This window comes from Haemorhous mexicanus, chromosome 20 (assembly GCF_027477595.1).
Source record: "Haemorhous mexicanus isolate bHaeMex1 chromosome 20, bHaeMex1.pri, whole genome shotgun sequence".
Lineage (NCBI taxonomy): Eukaryota > Metazoa > Chordata > Aves > Passeriformes > Fringillidae > Haemorhous > Haemorhous mexicanus.
Genome location: NC_082360.1, coordinates 5,705,044 through 5,731,193, shown reverse-complemented (window position 1 = coordinate 5,731,193; position 26,150 = coordinate 5,705,044). Strand labels below are relative to the sequence as shown.

The 26,150-nt window shown below is 52.9% G+C and overlaps 1 protein-coding gene across 9 annotated transcripts; it reads right to left on the bottom strand.

The window, feature by feature from the left end:
- Positions 1-188: 188 nt before the first annotated feature.
- Positions 189-26,051, bottom strand: SPATA20 (spermatogenesis associated 20). Of its 9 annotated transcripts, none has more exons than XM_059864326.1 (16): positions 25,234-25,921; positions 24,865-25,002; positions 24,712-24,776; positions 24,206-24,360; positions 23,833-23,976; positions 23,384-23,585; positions 23,155-23,285; positions 22,957-23,061; positions 22,383-22,457; positions 21,959-22,171; positions 21,610-21,802; positions 20,715-20,883; positions 20,090-20,298; positions 19,780-19,979; positions 19,579-19,659; positions 189-386 (listed from the first exon to the last, which is right to left on the bottom strand). In XM_059864326.1, exons 1-16 carry the CDS (start codon positions 25,278-25,280, stop codon positions 270-272), a joined length of 2,244 nt encoding a protein of 747 aa, XP_059720309.1. In that variant the 5' UTR covers positions 25,281-25,921; the 3' UTR covers positions 189-269. The 9 variants fall into 9 exon arrangements, with proteins under 9 accessions (XP_059720309.1, XP_059720310.1, XP_059720308.1 ...); XM_059864327.1 differs by lacking the exons at positions 189-386; positions 25,234-25,921 and adding exons at positions 12,353-16,422; positions 25,945-26,051 and having other exon boundaries at positions 24,865-25,057; XM_059864325.1 differs by lacking the exons at positions 189-386; positions 25,234-25,921 and adding exons at positions 12,353-16,422; positions 25,945-26,025.
- Positions 26,052-26,150: the final 99 nt, after the last annotated feature.

Here is a 26,150-nt window from a genome sequence, read left to right as displayed (position 1 = left end):
GCATGTACAAGGTGCAGTCTTAGATCAAGCAATTTCCTCGCTACATATGTACAGCCTGGTCACAGCTGCTTTTGATCCGATTCTCTTTGTATCCCAATAATGTACAGAGAGCCTTTGTATGTCGTTCTGTTTATTTAAATGGATTTGGAGCAAACATTTTTTAAAGCTGAAGCTTTGAGCCTCTAAGTGGGTTACCAGATTATATGCTGTCTTCATTTTAATTACATTTGGCTTGTTTTGTTTATTGCATACATTTTCAAGAATTATGCTTACCATGAGAATTGAAAGCATTTTGCTTTAGAAGATACCTGCCCTATAAAGGGATCCAGCATCACACAGGAGAGACGATGCAAACCTTCCCATCTCCAATAGCATTCTCCCTTCAACTAGGACAGGAAAAAAGGAAGAGGATATACAGTCTGTCAAGCCCATATTTAAAGAGAAGCACTCAAGAAGAATCAAGCCTGCACCACCAGCCTAACAGGAGTCTGGCACAAGCTAATACTAAACTAAAAAGATGTTCTTGCTAGGGGAAGAATGATCTTGGTTGTGGATCTCGGAGGGACGAGAACCCAGAGCCTGGCACAGCCCAGCCAGGATGTTCATTTGCCCGCCCCTGTCTCAGGGTGGGAGTCCTTCCCAGAGCTGCTCCAGCCCACAGCATCTCCCCAGGGAGCCCCTCCCTTGTGCACAGGCTAGACCAGGAATTAGTCTTCCTCAAACAATGGGGTTTGTTTGAGGGGGGCTCAGCTTCCAGACAGAAGCGGAGTAATCTGTCAGGGACAGGGAACAGAGCTCAAGCCCAGAGTCTTGATGAGAAGGATGGAAGGCAGCAAGAAGTGACCCCAGAGATCAGAGCTGCGCATTTAGGGATTTGGGATGTAAATTAGTAGAAATTTCAATACAGCATAAGGAACTAACGAGGTCACAGTCACCTCATATGCACAGTCCTGGCCTTCTAATTAGACCAAAGATAGCACAGGAGAGAAGGGATGAGCCAGGGACAGCTAAAATAGTGGCAGGAATTTTAGGGCTGTGGTGGTTTTGAAGGGGCAAGAGGAAGGGGACTCATGCACTGCAACATCAGTTATGCCCTCAACAGCAGTTGTGATGAGCCCCAAATTACCCAGCAGACCCCTGACAGGGACACCTGAGGAGGAAGAGGAAGAAGAAGCATCCCCGGTTTCATTCCAGCACAGCCCTCTTGCTCTGCTCTTCCACATATTGGGGGGGAGCACAGCCCTGCATTCTCTTCCTTAGCAGTCCTTCTAGGAAAAGCATTGTGAGCAACATTTCACGTCAAGTGGGAGATTTAGCTAAGTTAATGCTCACCAAAAATGGCTCTGGCCCCAGCATGGTAATGGGATTTGGAATCAGCCATACAGGAGCTACTCTGAGCTGCAAAAGGGAAAGCCTCCATCTGTAACCACTTTGGCAGGAAGAGGATTGAAGACAGCCTCAGCAGAGAGGCTCCAACCCGATGGGAACCAGTCTCTATTTGTTTTGCTGTTGACACACAGCTGCAGTAGCTGTGGGTGATTTTAATAAGGCAGGAAAATATTTCTATCAGTTCTGGGAGCTATAGATGGAACCCATACAGTATCTAGCTCAGGGCTGAGTGATTAATCACAACAAGGTCCAAAGCTCTTCTGATGCCTTGGAACCGGATGGAAAACACACATTTCGTTTGGATGTCACAGTCTGGGGGCAGAGCAGGCCTCCCACAACCAATTCACAGACTCAAGTGCTGTGGAAGAGCACTTTGAGAGCAGCAATTCTGCTCTGTCCCTGCTCCCCCACCCCACCAGTGACAACCAGTTCTGTGGGATCAGAGTCCTTGCTGTGCAAATGGGCTCCTGGCTGCCCTGTCAGTGAATTGACCCCCTGAGAAACATCATTCACACTATCTGAGCTGACACAGCTACAGCAGAGACACCCACCAAACCCAGCCTCACACACATCCTGCTTCCCTGCCCTCCCTCTTCCAGTGACATGGCTGCTCCTCCCAGTCCCAGTCTGACACAGCCCTGCTGGGATGCTCCTATCCTCAGTACCTACAGCTCAAAGAATACTTTCCCCCCTATAGACAGCAGTGGAGGATCTGGGAGGAGCAACATACCAGCCCCACATTCCAAACAGTACGAACTAGCACCTTAACTCCTCATAATTCCATCCAAATATCTGATTTCCCCCAAGAGGTCCTTTTGCTAATTCCCTCTGTCATCATCCAGACACTTTCATGCTCTTCCCAGTTATCCCATCAATGCCATGGTTATCCCAGTCTGGTGCTGCATCCTGCATCCCCAAACCCCAGGGGCCGAGTACTGGCACCAGGAACCACCATGGAGGTTTTGGGAGAAACTTAATGAAACCAACTGCTAGAAGCCATAAGCAGGGCTTCGTCTTTCTTTTTTTTTTTTCCTCTTTAATGAATGGGTTTATTGTATCTCTCTTTATTAAGTGAAGTGCCAGACAAGTAGTTGGAGGGAACATATACTATGGCATAAAGCACCACCATGCAAATGTGCAAGGGGACGTCCGTGACCAGCACAATCCACTTGGTGTGCATGGAGGATTTAACAATTTAGGCTGGGGAATGCTTATTGTTGCCAGATGACCAGCACTTTCCTACATGATCAATTTTTGCACCTTGACTTCTTGGTACGCAATCAATCCATGCCCGAGCATGGCCCGAGTTTTGGGAACTGCTTTGTATGCGAGGGCTGCTTGAGGCTGTAGCACTGATGTGGCTCATTCTCCTGAGAGCAAGGAGCTGAGCCGAGCCCATGTTTCAGCTCTGGGGCTCAGAACATAATTTATAATAAAAATCTCTCTGCCCCTGCCAGTCTTAAAAAATTTACATTTCCCTTCACAATCTCTATTACCTCCAAAAAACATGAAGAGGAGAGGGAAGTACCCTTTCAAGGCTATTCTGTCTGGGCAGATTGGGTGTTTTAGTGGCTACATCCTGGCTCTGACCATCATAAGGCACAAAACCAGACTGGCCCCCCCCACCCCTTCCCCCAGACAGCACACAAGAACCCAGCACTGCACTGGATATTGTCCCTGTTAAATATCCTCTCACATTTACCATGGCTCTGTCCCTCCAGAAGGAAAATAAACTCTGCTGAATCCAGCAAAGATCAAGGCAGGTCCCTGTCCAGTGCCCTAGAGAGGTTCTACCTTGCTCTCCCCCTGGTCATGGAGCCTCAGCCCAGCTTCTGGCTTGCCCTCAGTGCTGCTCTGGTAACCCAGCTCTGAGGGATGAAGTTTTGGAGGAGCAAGCCCTGCCCTGACACCCAGGCTCACCCCAATGAGCACATGCTGTGAACCAGGTCTTCCACATGCCAGCCTGGTACTGCCTCAGGTCCCTCTCCTGACTGGGCACCATTATGCAGTGCCAGGGGTCAGATCACACTCCAAGCCTCCAACCATAGAGTTATAGAGCATTTTAGACTAGAAAAGCCCTCTAGGGTCAGCAAGTCCAATCACTAATTCAGCATGGCCAAGCCCACCATGAAACAGTATGAGCCTAAGAAAGCATCACATGCACATAGCTTTTAAATCCCTCCAGGGATGATGATTTCACCAGTTTCCTGGGCAGCCTGTTCCAATGCCTGACCACCCTTTCTTTCAGTGAAGAGACTTTTCCTAATATCCACCCTAAACCTCCCTTGACACAACTTGTGGCCATTTCCTCTTACCCTCTTGCTGCTACCCAGGAGCAGGGACCAACCCCCACCTGGCTATGACCTCCTTCCAGTTGTAGAGAGTGATAAGGTCCTGCTTCAGCCTCCTTTTCTCTAGCATAAACACCCCCAGCTCCCTCAGCTGCTCCTCATAAAACTTGTGCTCTAAACCATCCCTCAACCCCCTCAGATCTGCATTTCTTGCTTTTTTGTCCCAAGTTCTTTGACTTTCATTGAGTTCCCACTAAGCAGGAGCACAGGGCATGAGCAGTGCACCATCCCTGCTGCTATCAGCAACTCCCCCTCTAATTGAATCTTCAAATCTTTCTGACAGGAAGAGACAGGAGGGAAACTAGATGCTTATTGCCAGGCCCTGGATCCCCAAGCTCTGCTGCTGCCAGCTCTGCTGAGCACCGGGATGCCAGTGAGCACCTGCCAAGAGACCACCTGTCTTGGCCCCAGCACTGATAAAAGCACTTCCAGCACCCCAGGGGGCTCAGGAAGGCATCCCCAGAGATAAGAATGGCCTCAGAAAGGAAGAGTATAAGGTGCCAAAAAGAGAAAAGAACTGAGAGTCAGGCAAGGGGAAGGGCAGAGGCAGGGGAACACCTGAGAGTCAGGCAAGGGAATTGATTGTGGAGCTCAGCCTTGGGCTCAGCAGGGATCAGGACACTAAGATCTCACTCAGCATGTGCAGGTTGGCAAGAAAAGAAACCTTCTAAACAACAGCAGCACACCCAGAAGTCACTGCCCTTCCCTCACAGCTGCTCCAAGCACAAGAAAAGCCCCTTGTCTCCATCAAAGATTCCATAGCAGCCAGAGGCACCCAAGGGCATCACCAACCCCTCTCGACTGGCACAAGAGCTAGAGGTCTCAGCACAATAATTCTGCTTGAGCTCTTACCTGAGTGCTCAGGAGCTCCAGCCAGAGAACACCTCCAACCCAGAGCTTCACCAAACCCCTCCTGCCCCCGGGTCTGGTGAGGAAGAGGCAGGAGGTGAAGCTGTGGTGGCATCTGCTGAGCAATTGAGCAAATTGCTAATTGAGAAAAGACGGACATGGGAGGGGGAGAGAGAAGGGAGAGGTTAGTGTTTTTAGAGTTGGTGGACAGGCACAAGAAAAACAGATCTTGGCCCATATTTAAAAAAAAAAAAAACCTCAAAATTTTCTCTAGTAAAGGTTGTTTCCTGTCACCTCTCCCACCATAGAATAGCTAAGCCCTGATGCCTTAGGATTTTAGCTTTTATATTTTTCAAATCTTGTACTGCTTTAGTGTATAGTTCTAAACTCCATATAGAGTGTTAGTTACTGTCTTCACATTTTGGTCAGACAAAACAATTCCTCTAGGCCTGAAACTCAAGCACACCCTACTGCCTCAGGCCCAGAAAAGTATAAACAAAAGTGAGTTTGGGGTGGAAGAGCAACTGGGGGAATATGACTTCATTACCCAAAGCTGTAATTGGAGGATTAACCCCTGATATGTAAATGGACTGAACTAATAATTGCCTGAAAAACTCATGACCATCATCCATCCTGAGTGTAGCCCCAGAGGTTTCTGACTGCCCAAGGTGTACCTATTGAAGGTCTTTACTAAATACCTACTCTTATACTCTTAATCTTGTCTAGCCTCTGTTCTAGGTAGCCACTCCAAGGCATCAGCCCTTGTAGGTCAAAATCATGAAACCCCCGTGCTAGGGCTGTGCTGCTATGGGGAAGGGGGTCACATCCCTCCCCAAAGAGGCCAACTCTGTCCCCTAACTTCCAGCTCTGGGTGGCAGGTCAGGTGAGCACCACACCCCCCACACCTCTTCCCCCGTCCTAAAACAGTAGCTTCCCTCTCCAGCTGGGGACAAAATGACCCAAATGGCTTTAAAATAAATGAATATTAAATGAGCATGTGGCACTGATAGCAGTGACTGACTGACATGGAACAAATCTCTCTTTCTCTGAGGAGCAGAGAATAACTAGAACAGGGGTACCTGACAGGAGAAACCTGACCCTAGGGGAGCCAGGAGGAGAGGGGTCAGGGCAAAAGGGATAGTGGGGCTTTAACCTGGCATCTGTGGAGGTCGAGAGCCAGGTACCCCTGGGCCAAGCCAGCAGGGTGCTGGATTGTGAGCAGGAGCTAGTGCCCTCCACCCCACTGAACATCTCATCCCAGTAAGTGCTGCCCCAAGCTGGCAGCTGCAGGCTGGAACACCTGGGATGGCTGTGATGGCAGGTCTTTCCTCCAGGGAGGGGGTTCTGTACCTACAAATGATCTTGGCTGTGAACTGGAGGCACCCCGAGTGCCACTGATCCTTAGATACCCCAAACTTTGCTCCTTCCCTGCTTAACCCCTGTCAATTTTATTCAAATTCCAGTTCACCTGTAAGAATTGATGCAAAAAGCAGGGGTTTTTTTACTCCTTTCCTTCTGATATTTTTTTTTCATCGAAGGCCTCTACTGGGAAATCTTTGTAATTAATAGCCCTTTAAAATAAAATATAATTAAAAATAATGTGGAACATGACAAAGCCAGCCTGCAGCTCGCAGTGGGGATGGCTGATGGAGGGCAGTGCACCTGAGTGGCTGCAGACACAGGTGCCCAGGTTGGGCTGTGGGGGTACTGCAATATGCTGGGGTGGGCTCATTCTGGTCTCACTTCACCCTAAAGCAACTTCTACATCACCAAGAGCACTTGGACTTCTCTGTCTCACCTATGGGGACATCAGGGTCCTTCTCTTCACTCTCCTGTGGGAGATGGGGCATGGGTAGCTCTGCTGGGACAAGATGCTGAACAAAGTGCTGGGGCAAGTAAAGACCAAATCCCACCTTGCAATGTATCCATACAGACCCGGGGAGCCTTCCTGGATAGAAAAGTCTCATTTTGACACTCTTAGAAAGCCAGGCATGGAGAACTGGCATGTTGAACCCCCACTGAAGCCTGTGCTCCCCAGCCACACTTTTGCAGGAGCTGAGCACTGCAGAAGCATGGAAGTGAGGACTGGCTCATTTAAATTTAATGTTGGTGAGGAGATCTTCCTCCACCTTCCAGCGGAGAGCAGATGCTCTCGCTTCACATCGTCAAGGCATCTCTAAATCACCTCACTTCCCCAGCAGCAATGTGTATGGTGATGTCATTGTTTGTAAGTTATTAGTTACTATTTCATAGGCAAACCTGAAATTTTTCCCTTTTAAAGATACATTGCGATGGAGTCTGGGCTTCTGCTACTGAAAATATCCTGTTGGTTCCATCATTAGCTTCCTTTCAAAATCAAGGCTGCTTTCTTCATGGCACATAATTAAAAGAGCACTTCGAATTTTTAGCAGCTCACAGCATCTTCAGGATGCACGGGAACCCAGGCAACATAGGCAATGTCCCAAAGCCACGCCAGGCATGGGGACATGCAGGAAGCGAGGGATGCGGTGTGAGAGGTGGCAGAGCAGCAGGGTGACCCCGGCAAGCCCCGGGAGCAAGCCACGTGCCTGCAGCTCCGCGCGGTCCCTCTTCTGTGCCGGCTCCTCGCCGTGCCAGTGGGGAGGTGCTGCTGGCACACGGGGTGCTTTTAGCCAGTTCCACACGTTTTAGCTGGGTCACACCGCCTGTGTGTGGCCTCCCCCTGGCATGAATTATCATTGCCTTTGAGAATCCAGGGGCAACACGGCAGCTTTGCCGCTGGGGTTAACCGTGTGAGGGGGAGAGCCTGCTTTGGGGCTGCCCAGCCCTTCGTGAGTGCCCACGGACAGAGCCAACAGGGACAACACGAGATTCTCATGGGTGGGGCAGGGCTGTCAGCGTGGCAGAAGCGCAGAGCTGGTGGAGATCCAGCTGCCCTCTGGGGTGCAGGTAACACACGGAATGGGGTGCTGAGAAGCTCCACACCACCAGGGCAGTCCAGCACCAGCCCCATGCCACTGCTCATGCTCTGCATGCCGGTACCAGACCAGTACATTCCCGCATCCTCCCTTTTCCTGGGGTAACGAGTGGGCTTGGAGATTCCAAGGCAACACAGCCTCAGCCTTTCCCACGGGAGCTCTCCAAGGAACAGCCCAAGTCTTCACACCACCCAGGGATGGGGCAAGGGACTAGCAGGTGCCCCACACCAACCTCCCAGCAGCCCCACAGCAAAGCACAGGACATCAACAGGATCAAAGCCTGTCTCTGCCTCCTGAGAATTGTTGCAGTGGAAAGCCTGGACACAACTGTGTCTCAAGTGGCTTCATCTCCCCCAGCACAGCCCTGGGCAAGCCCCCACACACCAGACCTGGCTACAGCACTCAGTCACCCTCAGCAAGTCCCAAGACCTTCCCTAAGATCTGCCTTCCCACAGTACCACAGGTCCTCTTTGCTTAGGATAGACACAGCTCTCCCTCATGGGGACCAGCTACCATCCAAAAATCACCCAGGGCTTCCCTCCACCATGGGCCTGACCCATTTCACCACCTGAGTGTCCAGCTGTGACAGCCCTGACCTGGCCCCAGCATGGACCAGTGATGCTTTAGTCCACATCCCCACTCAAGCAGCAGCACAGCGGAGACACGATCCTGGCTTTATTTCAGCCCAGCTGGGTCCTGGCCCTCCAGGACCAGATCTCTCCCAACCCTGGAGCTGCCCCAGTTCTGCCCTTCTCTTGCCCCAGTTCCTGCCCATAATAGTGTGAGCAGACACAGAGCATTTGCAGGCACAGAGGAGCCAGCAATGAAAGGGAACATATTAATGCTCCTCTAACCAACAGAGGGGAGCTAATGACATCAAACTGTTTTGTTGTTTTTGGTTTTGATTATAATTTTTTTAAGCTCTGGCTTCTATCTGTCATTACTGTTATATTGCATAACCAGGGAGAAATCTGAATGAAGTTAATGCCTGCGGAGTGCAGTGCAGAATATTCATGTACTGTGAACCAGAATGCGGCAAATCTGAATCTTTATTACCAGTGGAGGTTGTTAATTATTTTATTTTCTGTTTGAGACAGAATATAGTCTGTCTATATTCTAAGAATGTAGAAATAGTTTCATGTGTGCTGTGACACATGAAACTCAATTAGAATATAACTAAATCCCACTGTAAATTTTAGATAAATGACAACAAATGAAGGGGAACAGCCTGAGCTCCCCAGTGCACAGCTTGGGGGAACAAGGGGGACAACTTTGAGAGGAGGACAGCCCCCTCAAGACACTTCCATCCCAGCCAGCAAGCAACAACACAGCAACGTGTTTCCTCTGCAGGGCTGATTTTTGCCCTAAGGCATCCTGAGGGAGACCCTCAGGGAAGCAGGATGGATCCCATTTCTCTGCTAATCAGCTCATGCATTCACCTGAAACAGCACCAGACTTCCCCCTCCCAATGCACCATAACTCCTGAGCTCCCTGTGCCTCAGCTATGTTTTCTTAAATCTGACTGTGCCTGGTAATAAAAACCACAGTAAAAAGAAAAGACAGATGTTAAGGAAAAATATGTACCAAGAGCCAAAGGCTGCATTGGTGCTGTGTTATGGAAATGCTGGGATTTTCTATCCCTTGGCTTATCAAAGCCAAGCTAAGGACATGGTCAGGGATGGAAAATTAGGGGCTGAAAGGCCTTTGGGGTTAATTCTGTAATTTGTTCTGGGAGATGCTCATCATCACTGGAGAGGTTTTCATGGACTGTGTTTTAAGTGGCTGCTGCTGGGATCAAGCAGAGCCTCTAAGCAATATCCACAGGGATATTGCTGTGGGTGGACAGAGCACACAGGCAGAAAGGCATGCTCTCAACCCAGACAGGCATTTTCTCCCTGACCCTGCCAAAGTTCCCAGGCTGCTGGGATTCCCCTTTGGTGGCCTTGTAAGAGTATCCAGCAGAAGCATCCTACCGTGTTGCATGGAGATAGGGTTCAGGAGGAGCCTGGGTGCTACACTCCTCTGGGGGGGCAGCAGGACGCCCACTGCACTGCAGCCCTTCCCCTTGGCTGTCCTGGGAGATACAAGGGATTTAGGGACTTCATTAGTGCCACAAGGATCTCATCCAGAAAAAGGGGAAGGATCTGTGGTGGTGATCAAAGCCAAGGCCCTTCATTAGTGGCAGTATCCAGGACCTTCATTAGCATGTGATGGGGGAGCCCAGAGCAGCATGGCAGACAGGAGGATCAGGAGGTGGGGTGGAAAGAGAACAGCACCTTCCTCGAGGGCTTTTTTCCCTGTGATTCTCAGATCTGCAGGGCTCAAAGGACACCAGGCCCTTGCAGTCCCCTCCATCCCACTCCCCTCTGGGGGCTCTGCCAAAGCACTGCAGTCACAGAGATGGTGACACTGAACCTCTGCCCTGCACTGACCGTGGTTAACCCAGCCATGCTCAGTGCTTTCCTTCCCCGGGGTGTGTTTCCAGCCTAATTGTCTCCTAATTTTGCCTCTTGTCTCCTTTTGCTCTGCCTCACTGCCTCTTCCTGCCTGCTCCCAGCACAGGCTTCTCCTCCTCCTCATCCTGCCTCCAGAATGGGCCCTCTCTGAGCTCCTTGCCAGCACTGGCCATGGAAAGCAAAGCAGGAACCTTTCCCTGGCCAGAGTTTAGCCCCTGGCCAAGCCTGCCCATGGGCTGAAGGGTTTCCAAACTCTATGGGGACACCTGTTCTTGCCAGGGTACATCCCATCCTCATGGGTTTGCTCCACTGATGCTCAGGCTGCAGCTTCACACTACAGCCAGGACCTCTCCAGCACTTCTGTCTTTGTAGACTCCTTCTAAAATAGGTTCTTCTCTTTATTATCCCTGCCAACCCCTTAGGAGATGGGAAATAACTTTATCTCCATCTTTTTAATTTCTTTTAATTTCTATTTGTTCACCAAAACATGGATTTCCTTTCTTTTCTGGGAGGTAAACACACCTGTTCTGGCTGCATCCCAGAGGCAGCACATCCCCAGCATGTGGTGAGGGTAGCAGCTCCCACAGCCCTCAGCAGTTGATGGAGACCTCATTTACAGCCACTAAATTATGAGTTTTAAAGCACAAGATGGTGAGGAATAGGAGCCAAGAGGGGTAGAAATCTGGGTGCTGTTAGCACCCTGAGCAGGCTCCCAGGAGGGACGAGAGGGTCACACGAGAGAGCAGGGTCTGGTCCAAAGGCACGACCTGAGAGCTGCTCATGCAGCTCCATAGGGACAGGGATCCCTTGCTCCATCCCATCCCAGCCGAGAGGCCATGCCACTGTCATCTGACCACAGAGCTGGACTGACATCAGTGCCACTGCACCCAGCACCCTGCCTCTATCCAGGGCCCCGTGACTAATTTGGGATGCAGTGGCCATTTTTAATAGGCTGATATAAATATTCATGGGCTGTCAGCTATGAAAAAGGACCCTGCCTCATGCCCTACTGCCAGGCCAGGAGGCAAAACGAGGGAGACAGACCAAGCCCTCACTGGCAGCCATGGGAGCACGGAAACCCCAGAGGGTCACTGGGACATCCCCAGTTTCCATCCTGCTGTGAGAATACGTCGTTGGTGCACTCCTTGCAGACGGGCCAAGCCAGCTCGTATCCAAATTGTGGTTGAGCATCAAACCAGTTTCCCGGCGGCCGTGACGTCCCCCGGAGAGTGGGGGCGGGCGCGCCGGCAGCGGCCCCGGCGGGGGCGGCTGTCACAGCCGCGCCTCGCATCCCGCAGAGCCGCAGCTCGGCCTGTCACGGCGGCCTCCGCTCTGCTGAGCTGCACAAACCCGATGAAAGCCTTGTGCTGAGTCGCAGTTCTGCCGTGCTCGCCTGCATCGCCCTAGGGACCGCCTGCCTCCCGTCCCCAAGTCCCCAGCGCTTCCTCACAGCCCCACATCACTCAGGCAGCAGCACTTCCCCAGCCCCAAAAGCGTCATGCCACAGGGATGTGCAGCCCGATTTCTGCACACCTATCGATTTCTCCTTTATACTCTTCACCCCGTATCGATCCAGTTTAGCTTCTGTGATTCAAACTAAATTAGCTGCTGTTAATCCATGGATAATTGCAGCGAGCCCAGCTCTGCCTGTCCCAGATTCATGGGTGTCAGGGACGGGGAGGAGAGTGCTGGGTCACACAGACACATTCAGGTTTCTCCTCCGTGGGTAAAAACCCCAAACAAGCCAGCAGGCATCAGCCCAGAGGCACCAAGGAAGTTGTCTCAGCACATCCATGCTGCAGAAACTATGGCTGGGAGCTGCTATTCCAGCAGGAGATTTGGCCCAAAAATCCAGGCATTGCCTTCCAGCTTTGCATTTCCCCAAGCCTCAGAATTCCTGTGGGTTTCAGTCTCAGGTGATACCATGAAATATTGCTACTTGCTCCTGCCAGGCTGCAGCACATAAGGAGTTAACTCCAAATTCCACCCAGCCATGGGGAGATGAGCAGCCTCAGCCCTGCTGGAGTCTTGGATAAAAATTGGATGGAGAGCAGAGCCTTTTCCCCTCTGATTAGCAGCCCAGGCTCCCTGGGAACCCTCAGCATCTCTTGCCTCTAATTTAGCAGCTCACAAAGTGCCAAAGTCAGTGGAGATGCCACAGTCAGCTCACCTGGACTGACAGGCTGGCACAGGACCTGTGGATATCCCCACACTGATGGCAAGGCCATCCCTCCACTGCAGTCCTCATTCCTTTGTACATACCCAAAACCCCCTCCCACCCAGGTACCCACAAACCTGCACCTTCCTCCCTGGACATCCTCCTGTGCCCTTTTGTAAAGACTCCAAAATAAACATTTATTTTTGATTTAATGCAACAGTTACCACAGTCAGTAAATACCAAAACTATAATAAAGGAGGATTAATGGCCACATGCACCCCTGCCCTGGCCTGCAAAGGCCAAGTGTCCATTGCATAACCCTTAATTGGTGCTGATGGCCTCCTGCTATGCCACAGGGCCTTCAGCCATCCCTCCCCACCCCTCCCTGCCTTCCCAGATGTGGCCAAGGTTGGCAGTCCCTTGAGAAATGGGTGGGATTGCTGCAGCTGCCAGCCAGGAATGGGAGATTTCCAAGTGGTAAACTGGTTCTAAGCACTGGCCTGTGGGTGCAGAGCCTGTTCAGAGCAGCTGAGCATTACATGGGGATGATAGTCCCCAGACTACCTTGGCCAGTGCACCTGCAAAGGCAGCCAGCCTGGGGAGAGCTGCGAGTTCCTCTGCATAGCTCTGGAGCACACAGGGGTTCTGGGAGTAGCCAGGCAGGGCACATGCTCCAGGGCCATGCAGAGGTGGTGTAGGGTTTGGACAGAAATGGCCAGGACACACTTTTGTGGGAGGGGAAACTAAAGCAGCAGCTGAGCCACAGGGGACACCCCCACAGAGTCCCCACAGCACAGCCTGGCTGTGTCCACTTGGTCCATGGCACCAATCTGCACAGGGGGTCAATTTAAAAAGAAAAAAGCATGTTTTGAGCAAGTGTCAGCCAGCCTCAGCTGCAAATTCACTTGTCAGGAACATTGGAATTACTTGGAGATGGATGGTGTGAACATCTGCACAGAGCAAGTGCTGAGGCAGGGAAGGGTAGTAGGAGCTGCTGAGCCCCCCAGCCCCCTCTGCCCGCAGATGCTCCATGGGATGCCAGAAGAGGGTTGGTGCAACCCAACATGTACCCCCACCCACATCCTGCTGCAAGGGGACTGCAGCAAGCACCCCAAAATACCCAGGAGAGGAAGCTGGAACTCAGGGAATTCACCATGGCAGCTTGCTGGCTGCAAATTCTCTCTGGGTGAATACTGGAGTAACTGGGCTCAACAGTACAGGATTGGCTTTGGAGAGACTCATACCAGCCCCACACCTCCTGCCCCCCTGCACCTGCCTGTCAAAGGTTCCCCTGATATTTTGGGGCATTATGAATCCTTTCAACCGCTCTCACAGCAACCACTGAAAGGCACTTCCAAACCTCCTCCTGCAGCAGCCCCCAGCTACCAAAACCTGCCTGTTCATGCCCAAAATAACCCTCATGCAGGAGTTAATTGCCCACTCAGGCATAAGCAGATCAGTGCTCAGGTGCTACTTGGCTACCCAGGTGTGTGGCAACGGGGTGCTCAGCTGTGCCAGATGCGGGTGCTCATGTATGAATTAACCGTGTGCTCAGCTTAGGAAACCTCATTATTTTGTCCAATGTACATTCTCAAAGGCATTGCAAATTGCACCCCCACGTATGTTTCAGAGGGGGATATTGACACTGGAGCAGGATCCAGGCTTAGGACACCCTTCTCTGTTCCCCTTCTCCCACAGATGCAACATCCCCCACAACAAACAGCTTTCAAAGCCCATCTCCCATTGATGTCACTTCAATGCCACAGGAGATAAAAGCTGAGAGATCCAGAACTAGTGCTGGGTTTTCCAGGGAATATTAATTAGAGGGAAGGCCTCATTAGTGCAGCAAGGGTGGCTGCTAATGCTGCCTCCCCCATACCCCATGTGTCCCGGACCCCCCAAAGGGACATTGTGGGTGTCATGTCAGGCCTCCCATCTGCCTTGGTGGTCTGAGCAATGGGGTGCCCTGCACATCCCCCAGTGTAAGTTTCAAATGTTAAAGTGGGTGTTTATATAAAAAAGATGCCAAGGGAAAACCTGTTTCTCCCCATCCATGGCTGCTGGGGCTCCCAGGTGAGCCCAGAACCCTGGGCAGGACAAAGTCTCCCTGTGCCATCTGCAGCAGCCCGATGGCAAACCCAAGTGTTTGTGGGGAAAAACCAGCACATCAGTCATCTGATGGGTTTTTGGAGAGCTTTTTTGACAGCTCTGCAGCTGGAGAAGAGCAGGGAAGCACAGGATGCTGCCTCCAGCCACCCTGAGCCTCGGCACTGGTGGAGAAAGCCTCTACATCTGTAAAGGGAATGCGGGAAGGGATCAGGAAAATAGACACTGGGAAGTGGCACAGGACCCCGAGCCCAGAGATCCCACACCATCATCCTCCTGAGGGCCTGGGTAGGCTGGGCAGCACCCACCAGCCCTGTCTCCTGGTAACTGCCCAGCAAAAAACCCTTGCAGCAAAACAGCATTTGCCATGAACTCAGAAGGCTAATGACAGGAAAGGACAGGAATCACCACTGGGAGGGTTTAACCACTGTAGCCACCAATGAGGAGCAGCACCCCCACGTGCCCCAGCACTGAGCCTGGCCAAGGGGTACCAAGGGGTCCAGAAGGGGAGCTGCAGTAGAACACAAGCAAGAAGTAGAACCCCTGCTAAGGCCATAAAGGCCAGGGGTGGCTCCAGGGACAGGGAGAGTGTGGAAAGCATAGGACATAGCCACCAGCACCCAGGGACAGCAGCAAGGCAAAGGCACTGGGAGGACAGAGGTGCCACAACAACAGTTATTCATCACCAAGAACTTCTCATTCTTTGTTTTGTTTTGTTTTACTGAGAGGTGAAGCCAATTCATCCTGACAGAGGTTCACAGCACAGCTCTGCCTGGGGGCTGCTCACAGAGACACCAACAAGCAACACAATATGGGAGGAAAGCACAGTGCCACAAGGGGCTAGTGAGTACCAAAATGTCACCCTAGCCCTGTGCCACCTCGGGGACTACTGCCATTGTGGTGTCTATGTGGGCTTCTCCACAGGCACTCAGCACCAGCTCTGCTCTCCGAGGATGCTCTCCCGGCAGACACAAACCAACTCACTCTGAGCACTTCTGAGGATGGGTGTCAAATCAATCCCCACAGCAGAGATGTCAAATTAAAAAAAAAAAAAAAGACGGCAAAAAAACCCAGAAGAAAGTAGGCGGACATCTGCCAAACCAGCAATTTTCAGCTGGATTTCCAGAAACACTTCAGGCTTTTAAAACCAAGAGAGGAGAGAAAACAAAACCCCTCCACTCAGATGAAGTGCAAAATTCCAATTTGACTTCAAAGGCATTTCTCCTGGCTAGTTACTCCCAAATCCTGGCACAATCCACTAGAAAGCCAGTGGGCAGGGCCACTTTGCTGCCAGATGACAGCACCCAGCCAGCTGGGGTGTGAGGTACTGTGCTGGGGGAGCCCAGGGTGTTAGAGAGATGCTGAAAACCTGGTACTCACCCATTTGGAAGCAGGGAGGACAAGGAGGGAAGGAGGGGGAGGAAAAAAAGAATAAACTTTACATCAGCTGTAATCAGCAGTTTTTTTTCATGCACTATATATTCAGTTAATGTATGTTACAAACTCCTCTGTAATGGAAAAATACCACAGCTGTTGTAGCCAGTAACACTTTTAAGAGTGCTTGACTCCTAAGTCATCCAGGTGCTTTTGACAGTGTTACCACGGGTTGCTATAGGAACCCTAACAGTTTTCCCATCTGGTTTCTCCATTAACACTGGGATTTATATTTAATTTGGTTTCCTTTTCCTCAGCAAGAAGAGGTGAGAAGCAAGCATGAATACAGAGGCAGGAGATGCTCCTCCATGGCTGTCTCCTGGACATACCAAAAACAGGACTCAGGACCACAGTCAGTTGTGCTGAGACACTGTTGAAACAACAGTGCAAGCAGACCCTGACCTGCTGCAGGTGCGGAAGGGCACAACCCCACTGCACTGCTAGGAACCATCTGGGATAGTGCTCAGGTTGTCTCTATTATGGGGTTCTCCCATGTTCCTGTGCCAGTCTGTCCCACTCTTGCCTTCCCATAGGCAGCAGGAATGAGGGGCTCATGGGCTGAGCATCCCACGCAGCTCCTGGGAAGAGGTGACAGGCAGGGAGCAGGTGAAGTTGCTGCAGACATAGGCAGTGGCTTTCCCTTCCTTCCTCTCCAGGGATGCAAGGAAAGGCAGCTGGCGGTAGAGGAACCCAGCGCTGTCTCCATCTGCGACCATCAGCACCTGCCCAGAGAAGGAGCTGTAAGAGCCAGAGAGCACAGGCAGCGCCAGCCAGCTGGTCCTTCCTGCCCCACTGACATGCTGAGGGCTGGCAGTGTCCCCCCACACACTCTCTCAAAATGGGGAAGGGATGGGGAGCTGAAGAGATCCACTCCAGCCCTCTGCCAGGGTCCCACAGTGGTCACATCCCTATAATGCCAGCGCAAGAAAAAGCATGATGGAGATGTGGCAGCTTAAACATACCAGACACTTGGCAGCCAGGATGAAGCACAGGGACTGCCACATCCCAGTCTAGCCAGCTCCTTGGGGACACCTACCCAGCCAAAGAACAGCCCCAGAAACAGCTACAGCATTGCCCCATTCGACCTGCAGACCAGTTCCTCCTGCCCTACCCACGCTTCCCAGAAAAACTCAGGCAGCAATGAACAGTGGGTCAGGGGATCTCCCAGCAGACACAGCAGCATCAGCCAGAGGTGATGACTGGGCTGCCAGGATAATTAGCTTTTCTGAAAGGGAAAATGTTTGTTAAAGCCTCAGGGCTTACAGGCTAATCAGGAGAAAGGCCAGGAGCTGGCAGCGAGCCTCATGCCGACAGAGATGCAAAGGGTGAGCAAAAGGCTTTCTCTTCCCAAGGCACAGAGGGAACATCCTGCTGCTGGAGCATACAGCTCTCCATTGCCTGCCCCAATCCAAGCCCTGCATGTGTCTGCTGAGCATGGAAACACTCACATGTCCCTACTACTCATGCCAATGCCACCAAGGGATGCTGACACCAAATGCTGCCTCTCACAGCACACACATCTCCCAGCATGGCACTGCTCACCTGGCACGCAGCATCCTCTACACCAGAGGCAGCAGAATACCCAGCACTGACATCCAGAGACACCCACACAGCCTCACTCACGCCTGGCAGGGGCTGCTCACACCCTTGTGTCCCCAGGGGGGCACCACATCCCCAAGTCCCTGCCCTGGATAGTGGCTGCTGCAGTCCTGTCCTATTTGCCATCACCCCACATCTGCTTGACCCAGCTCTGGCTCAGCCTGTCTCCCTGCCTGCCTCCTGCTCCCCCCAATCTCCTCCCCCTTCGCCTTTGTCTGGAATTAATTCCAGGAGTGATTAATTACCAATTCATGTCCAATCTGAAATTCATTATTCATTTTTCTCACAAGCTCCCCAAGGTTCTCTCACAGGGCCAGGATGAAGGCGAGCGGCAGGAGAGGGCTCTGCAGCCAAGGAGATAATGGGATCCTTCATAATTACCCTAAAGACCATTAACAGAGCAGGGATCTATACCAGCAGCTGGGATCCAGCCCCAGAGCAGGGAACCAACCCTCTCTGCTCCCAGCACCAGGACACCCACAGGAACAGCTATCAGCATCACCCCTACTTGCATCCCCAAAGAGCTGCCTGCAGCAAAGGGCTACTCCAGACCCAGGGTCCATTTAAAATCACAACCTCAATGCAATTTTATCATTAGCATCTTGTTACAGCAAGGATTTCAGGGCGAGGTTTGTAAGGAATTAATTACTGGAACAACCTAATTAATTGTGTTCCTGCACACAAGCCTGGCCCCAGCACCCTGCTGGCACAAAGGGAATGGGGACACAGTGGAACAGGGATGTTCCCCCAACTCCTTGGCAAAGGCAATTCCCAAATCAGCCATGTTCCTGGAGCAGGTGACCCAGGGCTGCTCTGCTTAGGGCAGCTTCCTGAGGCAGGGAAGGAGATCTGAGGAGCAGCTGGAGGGGGATGGAGGCAGGTGGGAACAGGAGCATGCTCCTGTCTGTGTGATGCAGCATGGAAAGAGGGATGGCTGTTGGGAGGCAGTGGGCTGCTCCCTAAGGTAGTGCAACTCTCTGAGAAGAGGGATTCTCCCCTCTTCCTCCCATCACCTCTGCAAGGGGAGGAGCCATTGCTACTGCCAGAGATTATGCTCCTACCACTTCTGCACACTCATGCTTGGGGAAGGGGAGATACAGGTCCAAAGGGCTATGCTCCTCTGGAGGAGAGCTTTTCCCTCCTGCCACAATTTTTCTTCCAGGAAACAAAGCCAAGCTGAAACAGCTTTGGCTCCATCCCATCATCGCAACATGAGGAACACACAAATGGCAAACAAAGATAGACTCTCACCCTGCCAGCTGCCAGCCTCTCATCTCACATGCCCCTCAAAGCATAGGTCCCCTGCAAGCAGCCCTGGCAGGCATGGCCATTGCTTCACTTCCCCATGGAAATATCCATCCAGAATACCCAGCCCTCATCTTCTCCCTTCCCCAAGGATTGCAAAAGCTTGAAGGAGAAAGATCCTCCTCTGGGGAAGGAGCATCCCCACCAGCCAGGCTTGTTACCAGCTTTGCAGGAGGGAGCCAGACTGCAAGGAAGAAGAGGACATGGCTGTGCTATTTGTTCTGCTCAAGACTCCAAAACTGCCGGTGTGGGCTCAGAGGACCAAGGGCTGAACAGCTGTGGGCAGAGGGTTATTAGCAATGGTGCTGGGCTCCTGTTCCTGCAAACTGGGTCACCCAGTGTAATCCTTCAAAGGGACAGAGGACGAGTGTGGGAATAGAGGCCTCACACACAAAATAGGGACCTGCATGGAACAAGAGCACTGCTGGATGGGTGATGGCAGAGGAAGGACAGAGAGCTGTGTGCCCCACTCGTGTCCCTGGAATGTGCCCCTCCTCCCCCAATGCTGACATTAAACATCACTGGGCAGAGGGTTAGGGGTGACACCCCTGTGGGCTGAGCTAACAAGAGTACAGAGCAGAGGATTCTGTGCTGATGGCTCAGCCCTCCCCAGTTCATCCTAGCTGGGGTTACAGAGGCACTAGGCATGACACATTCACACCGAAATGAAAGGTTTCCCCTTGGGAATGCACTGGGCTTTATACTGAGAGCAGCGTAAAGAGTCAGCAGCAATAACAACCACTGCTGCAGCCACTTCTGGGCTGAGCTGCCATGCTCTGTGCAGGGAGAGGGCTGCAGGGCTCAGCTATGGCCCTGTTGCCTATGCTTAGGAATGAAAAGGACAGGATGCTTCCCAGAAGAGAGGCAGAACAGAGGAGGATGGGTGCAACAGCTGCACTGAGAGAAAGGATGAAACACCAGCAGTGAAGGCAACAGAGACCAGGGAAGGGCTGGCAGGCAGGGAGCACCTCTACCTTGTTTGGGCTGAAGACAGAATGGACGCAATCCAGCATCTCTCTGGTGTCTTCTCCTTGGGGGTCCCCACAGATGACGACCTATCCAGGGGGAGAGTGGATGGAAGGAGAGAGAAAACAGAGCTGTGACTGCACCCATGCCATTGGCAGCCACACTTCCTACAGCAGGTCCTGCAGGGGACAATGAGCCCCAGCCCATACCTGTTTGAGGGTGCGATGGAAGACAGCAGTGGCCCGGACCATCTCTGGGAGGGTTATTGGGATCTTCTGCAGCCTCTCTGAGAAGGCAGCCAAGATCTTGCCAGCTTTTTCCACCCAGTCCGTATTACCAGAGTAACATGCTGCTCGGAGCAGGTTTGTGACAGCAACAGAGTTAGGGGTGGGTTCTGCTCCATCTTGGTCTGCAAAGGACAACATTTGCCATCAGCCCAGTGCCTCACCACCACCTGCCATCAGCCCCATCCTCCCACATCACAATCCATGGAACACATTTCCAGGTCCCTGAGCTCACCATCCTTGAGACGCAGGAGCAGAGAGGGATCGCTGCCCTCAGTGGAGAAATAAGCAAAGCCTTTAGGGTCCCAGAAGAGCTTGTCTTGCATGTGCTGGAGATGAAGGGCCCACTCCAGCCAGCCCTGCTCCAGCGAGGCTTCATACAGGTCAAAAAGTGCCTGGATGACAAAGACATAGTCCTCCAGGAAGCCCTGGATGGGCACAGCACTGTAAGAGGCAGACAGGGAAAGAAAATCAGAATCTCTAAACTGAGCAGGTTAGAAATGTTCTCCAACCCAGCAAAGCCCTGCTTACTGGTCTCTGATACCCAAGGAGATGCCATCAAGCAAAGCAATGGCTGTGGCCATCACACAACTCAGCCCCAGGGTTCTGTACAGGAGGAGAAGGTAGGGGAAGACACTTGCCACTATGAAAGATGAGGAATAGGAAAGGTTTTGACTTCAATTCTTCCTCACTGGACAGGGGACACTAATCCTTCCTAAACTGCACCGAAGCTCTATACAAAACAAACAGCCTCCCTCCCTCCCAGTTCAGTCCTGCCTGGAAGAGAGGAGAGGGACTGCTGGGGGTCTGAGCAGCACCTGCAGGTGGCCAGTCAAGTCTGTGGAGTCTCTGATACTAACCTCTGCTCCACTGAGTTGTGCTTGCCCTGGTAGCAGCTCCGCAGCAGCCTCCCACTGTCGGGGTCGAAAAGGTGTGTCCTCAGGAAGGCAGCTGCCTGTGCAGCCCTGCTCACATATCCCGGCTCAGCCAGGGTAGCCCCAGCCTGGGCAAAGCCTGAGATCATCAGCCCTGCAGAGGCAGAGACAGCAGGACAGGTCAGGGGGAGTACATGGAACCTGCGAGAGTGTCACTGTCAGTCCTCTGAAGGAGGCTCAACGTGAAGCTCATCCTCCCTGATGTCAGATCTTAGCTCTTCTGTTCAGTTCCAATCACTAATGAAGTCATTCACTGTCATCAAAAAGACAGGAAGACTACTGTAAGGCCAGCAAGAGCTGAGCCCTCACTTGTGGGCAGATACAGGGCTCAAGACTATTCCAGTTTGCAGGATAACTCCAGCCCATGCCAGCTCCAGACCCAAACACTCAGGAATTTACTGCTGGGAACAGAGCCAGGGGTCCTGCAGTGATTCCTGAGGCAGGACCCCCAGACAGACACAGTGCTGTCATCCCACACCCATGCAGCAGTAGGGATGGGCCCTGTGGCCACCAGGGTCCTGGGTCCCAAACTCAGACCCCTTCCCCACCGCTCAGCCAGAGGAGCTGGACTGAGCCAAGGAAAGAGTTCTGCTGCTCTCTGCTGGCAGCTGGGGAAGGAAATAAAGCCAGAGCAGTATCCCGATGCTCCCAAGGCTTGCAGGTGTGGGGCTGCTTCCACACAGCCCCTGATCACAGGTCCTAGTCACAGCCTACCCAGTGCCTCTGTGGGAGCTTCTCAGTCCCAGTAGGACCTGTTGCTACCATGCCCTGATGGGTGTCCAGCCAAGGCATGTGTCCTCAGAGCAGAGCCACCCCTCACCATTCCATGCAGCCAGCATCTTGGTGTCCAGGTGTGGCCGTGGCCGCTGTGCCCGGGCTGAAGACAGTCTCTGCTGGCATTCCTGCAGCAGGGCACTCAGCCGGCCTGGCTCCAGCCTGAATTGAGCTGCCGTCAGCTCCAGGGGGCAGCGGGCAATGAGGACGTTCTTTCCCTTCAGCTCCTGATGGGGGTCCTGAAGGGAGAGGGAGACACATTCTAAGAATGCCATCAGACTGGGGACGTGTTGGACTCTGAGTGTTTTGGGGCTGCTCTGCCATCCCTCCATGCCTATGGATGCAGGTCTCTCATCAGTGCTCCTGACACTAGGCAAGTCTTTGCTCTCCCTCACCTTCATGGGGTCCACGTTGCCAGCCTCTTCCACTCCATAGTGGTGCATGAAGACATCTCCCAAGGTTGTCCCCTCTGTGGCCCCCTCAACAGGGTCAGGGAGGAGAGCCTGGAGCTCCTGGGCTGTCCACACACAGAAAGCTCCTTCTCGCTTCTCTCTAGATGTGGTGGTCGGGTAGGAATCTGCATCTTCTGCACTATAGAAACCTCCTGCCTGGGAAAAGTGCAACAGAGAGATCCTCCAGCTCCAGGACAGCACTTTCAGCCAGCTCCCCATCACTGCAGGGCTGGCAGTCTGGCTAATGAGCCTCAGTAGTGCTCCAGACTGAGCTCAGCTGGGACGGAAAAAAGGGAAAAACAGCCCCAAGCCACATCCCAGGGCAGGGTAAGTAGGTCCTTTTGGGTCAGCTCAGAGAAGAGCCTACCTGGTCGCTCAGGTCACGCGAGACATAGAGTAGAATGTCTCGGACAACATCAGCAAAGAATTCATCACCAGAGATCTGTGTGAGACACAGGATAACAGTGTTACATGGGTGGGAGGGGGCAAGAGACACAGCAAGATACGGTGAGAGATTTCAATTTGAAGAGTTGGCAAAGGAGCATTTGAAAGTCCAAGGATTTTAAATGAGGGATGGATTCAGAGTAAGACCTTCACCAGAAGTTTACCCTCAGTGAGTACTGCATATCTACAAAGGGCAGTGGAGAGTAACGCTGGAGTTACACCAAGGTCAGAGGCAGCAGCATTGTCTGCTGACTTGCAAAAACCACCTCACAGGCTGTTTCTTCCCCCATTATGCTCAAAGCCCCGGGGCTACACTGTCACAGGTCTGTGCAGCACTTCTGGATAAACAACAGGAGATGAAGGGGAGCGTTGGATTGCTCCATGCCCATGGGATGGGGAGTATCTTGAGGAACAGGCCTTGAAGCTGCTCCCCAAATCAGGCCAGTCCTTGCAGCCTGCAGGAGTGGGAGCCACACAGAGGGATGCCAAACCTGTACCTGGAAGGCCCTGCTGTACATAGCTGCCAGCTGCCCCTGGTCATAGAGCATCTTCTCAAAGTGAGGAACATGCCACTGCTGGTCGGTGGAGTAGCGGTGAAATCCCTGCAGAGACCATGTGAAGACATCTCTACCTCACATCTCAACCTCACACCTCCTGGCCATGAAAGGGGCTTACCCCCAAAGATGTACTCCTACCTGACCAATGTGGTCATGGATGCCCCCATGGGCCATCATCTTGAGGGTGTGCAGAGCCATCTGCAGTGCCCGAGCACCTTCTGGAGTTGTTTGGTGCAGGGCCCAGTACGTAAATAGGAAATTCAAATTCACTGAAACACAGGGAGATAACGGGAGGCTGTGGGGTGGGCTCTGCCCCCATGCTGCTGTCTGCCTCACAGCAGGTCTCAGCAGAAGAGACCAGACTGACCTGGGGTGGGGAACTTGGGGGATTTGGAAAATCCACCATAGTCCTCATCATAGGATCTGGAGAGCTGCTGGAAACAGGTGTCCATCACCTCTTCGGCTGGTGGGGGTGACTCCTGGCCCTGCACACGAATCTCTGATGTGTGTCGCAATGCTTCCAGAATCCGCTGGCTGCTCTCCAACAGGGCATCTTTGTTCTCCTTCCACTAAGATGCAAGGGGAAACAGATAGTTCTTCTTGCCTTGCACAAGTCTGAACCACACCTCCAGTTCTCAATCACCCTCCACAAATCAGCTCAAACCCACTTCTAACCAAGCCAAAGCTCTGTCTGGTTCTCTGGGCTACTCTTCCTCACAACTGAATCTCCTAACTCAGTTACCCTTCAAGCCCAGACCAATTTCCCTGTGCTCCCTTTGGTTCAGCCCTGTCTGCTACACCATTCCTGCCCCACACCTGCTCTGCGATCCGGAGCAGCACAGTCCGAAAACCAACACGATGAACTCCATCCTCAGGAGGGAAATACGTCCCTCCAGCAAAGGGCTTGAGGTCTGGGGTCAGCCAGACACTCATGGGCCAACCACCTCCACCACTGGTGGCCTGAAAGACAAAACGCATGTGCACCAAGGTCATGCAAGAGGCACCTGCTCTGTGCCCTTCCAGCACATCCAAGAGCTTCACTCAAAGAGAGATGTGTGCTTCTGTCCACCGTTGAGACCCATGCAGACCACCTCATATACTGGTTCTGCTTGCCTGAGGAACATGACAATGAACAACACCCTGAGAGAACCAGTCAGAGCCTCCTGGGCCCTGCCTGTGCCTCCCTCACCTGCACAAATGTCATGTACACTTTGTCCACATCTGGCCGCTCCTCACGATCCACTTTGATGCATACGAAGTGCTCATTCATGATCTCCCCAATTTCCTTGCTCTTGAAGGACTCCTCCTCCATGACATGGCACCAGTGGCAGGTGGAGTAGCCAACTGCAAACAAGCTCAGATGGGTAAGGAATGGTCCTCTGCAGGGAGCAGGAAACACATGATGGGGAGAACACTCAGAGATGGGGACCTTGCTATGGGCAAGAGCTGCTGCCTCCCTGGACAAGAGATGGAGGAGAAAAGTCTCCTGAACTCTCCAGCTCTTGATCCTAAAAGCTGGCCAAGGACTCTGATCCTACATGCAGCCCATTTTCAGAGAGAGCTACTCCAGCACATGGTACGCTCTTCTTGGTGGTCATCCACACCTATGTGGTTAATCACAGGATGCAGCTCAGCTTATCTGATCATCTACTGACCAACACACAGGGACATGAAATATGCCTTGTTTCTGGTTACCTGACAGGAATATCAGTTTGTTTTCTGTCTTTGCTTTATCAAAGGCTTCCTGACCCCAAGGGTACCTGTGGGGGAAGACAAGAGTCCCTCAGCCCCACGGGCACAAGGAGAGGAGGAGGAGGAGGAAGGGGAAAGGCTCCCCATTGCTCTTACCAATCCACGGGGTTGTGGGCATGCTGCAGGAGGTACGGGGACCTTTCATTAATCAAGCGGTTGGTGTGACGAGGGACGCTGGGGGGGCTGGGTGTCCCCACCGTGGCCATGGCTGCAATCCCCGTTAGAAATGTGTGCCTGTGACACCAAACAGGCTCAGGGGTTCCCTGCTCACCACAACAAAGCTCAGCCTCTGGACAGAGCCATGACAGACCAGAGCATCAGCACCACCACCCCAGGTCCTGCTGTGCCCCAGGACCCCACTACTCGCTCTCCATGCCAAGGGAAACAGTCTCAGCCCCAGGAAGCTCTGCTGGGGCTCAGTCCACCCCAATCCCCCCTAGGACATTACAAGTCCTTCCCACTCACTGGAGGCTCAGAGGAGGCTGTTCTCCAGTTTCCACAACCCCACCCATGGTGGGGACAAGGCCATTCCCAGAGCTGCCCCCCACCAGCACACTTTGGGAGCACACTCAAGAGCTGTAAACGCAAGAGCAGCATCTGTGGGACTTGACATGCGTGTCCGCAGGGATAACACCCCCTCAGAAAGGAAAATCCCCTCTCGTGGGGTGGCTATGGGCAGGGGGGACACAGACTCTTTATCGTGAGGGGAGTGAGGGACAGGAGAGGAGCAGGGAGACTCCTCTGCCGCCGGGTAAATGCGGGGTTTGGGTATGGGGATGCAGGAGATGGGAAAGGGGTGTAGAACAGGGGTACAGAGTATGTAAAGTCGTGCAGGGGCTGCGGTAGTGAGAGGAGGATTTAGGGAGCATACAGGGGGATGAAGAGGGATATGGGGAGGATGTCGGGGAAGGCAGAAGTGTACGGGTGAGAAAAGGCTATATGAGGGATTCAGGAAGGTGCAGGGAGAATCTAGAGGAAATGCAGATGGGGTACAGGGTGTTGCAGGAGAATTCAGGGGACGCGGGAGCTGCAGCGAAGACGCGGGGGGCCCGGGAGAGGTGCGGGGAGGATTCGCGGAGTGGCGAGGACGCGGCGATGGCGCAGCGGTGATGGCGCAGCAACGCTGGCGGGGAGCGCACCCAGGGCCGGACCCGCCCCCCCCGGCCCCTCCGGTACCTGCGGGCACAACGCAGCGGCGCCGCAAACATGGCGGAGGCTACCCGGGCCCCGCCCCGTCGCCGGCCTGGCCGCGCCCCCGGTGCCACCGCCCTCCTCAGACACCGCCCGGCCCCTGAGGCGCAGCCTCGCCCCCACTGGGACCCCGCCCCCCCAGGTTCCGGTCCCGCCCCGTTACCGGCCCACAGCCGTCACCTCCCCGCGCC

Coding starts and splice junctions, on each gene's coding strand:
- SPATA20 (XM_059864324.1), bottom strand. CDS start 25,280: ATGGGTGGGGTTGTGGAAACTGGAGAACAGCCTCCTCTGAGCCTCCA. Junction 23,286..23,383: donor CCCCAAGTTCCCCACCCCAG/GTCAGTCTGGTC, acceptor CCTGTGTTTCAG/TGAATTTGAATTTCCTATTT. Junction 22,458..22,956: donor TGTACAGCAGGGCCTTCCAG/GTACAGGTTTGG, acceptor TGTCTCACACAG/ATCTCTGGTGATGAATTCTT.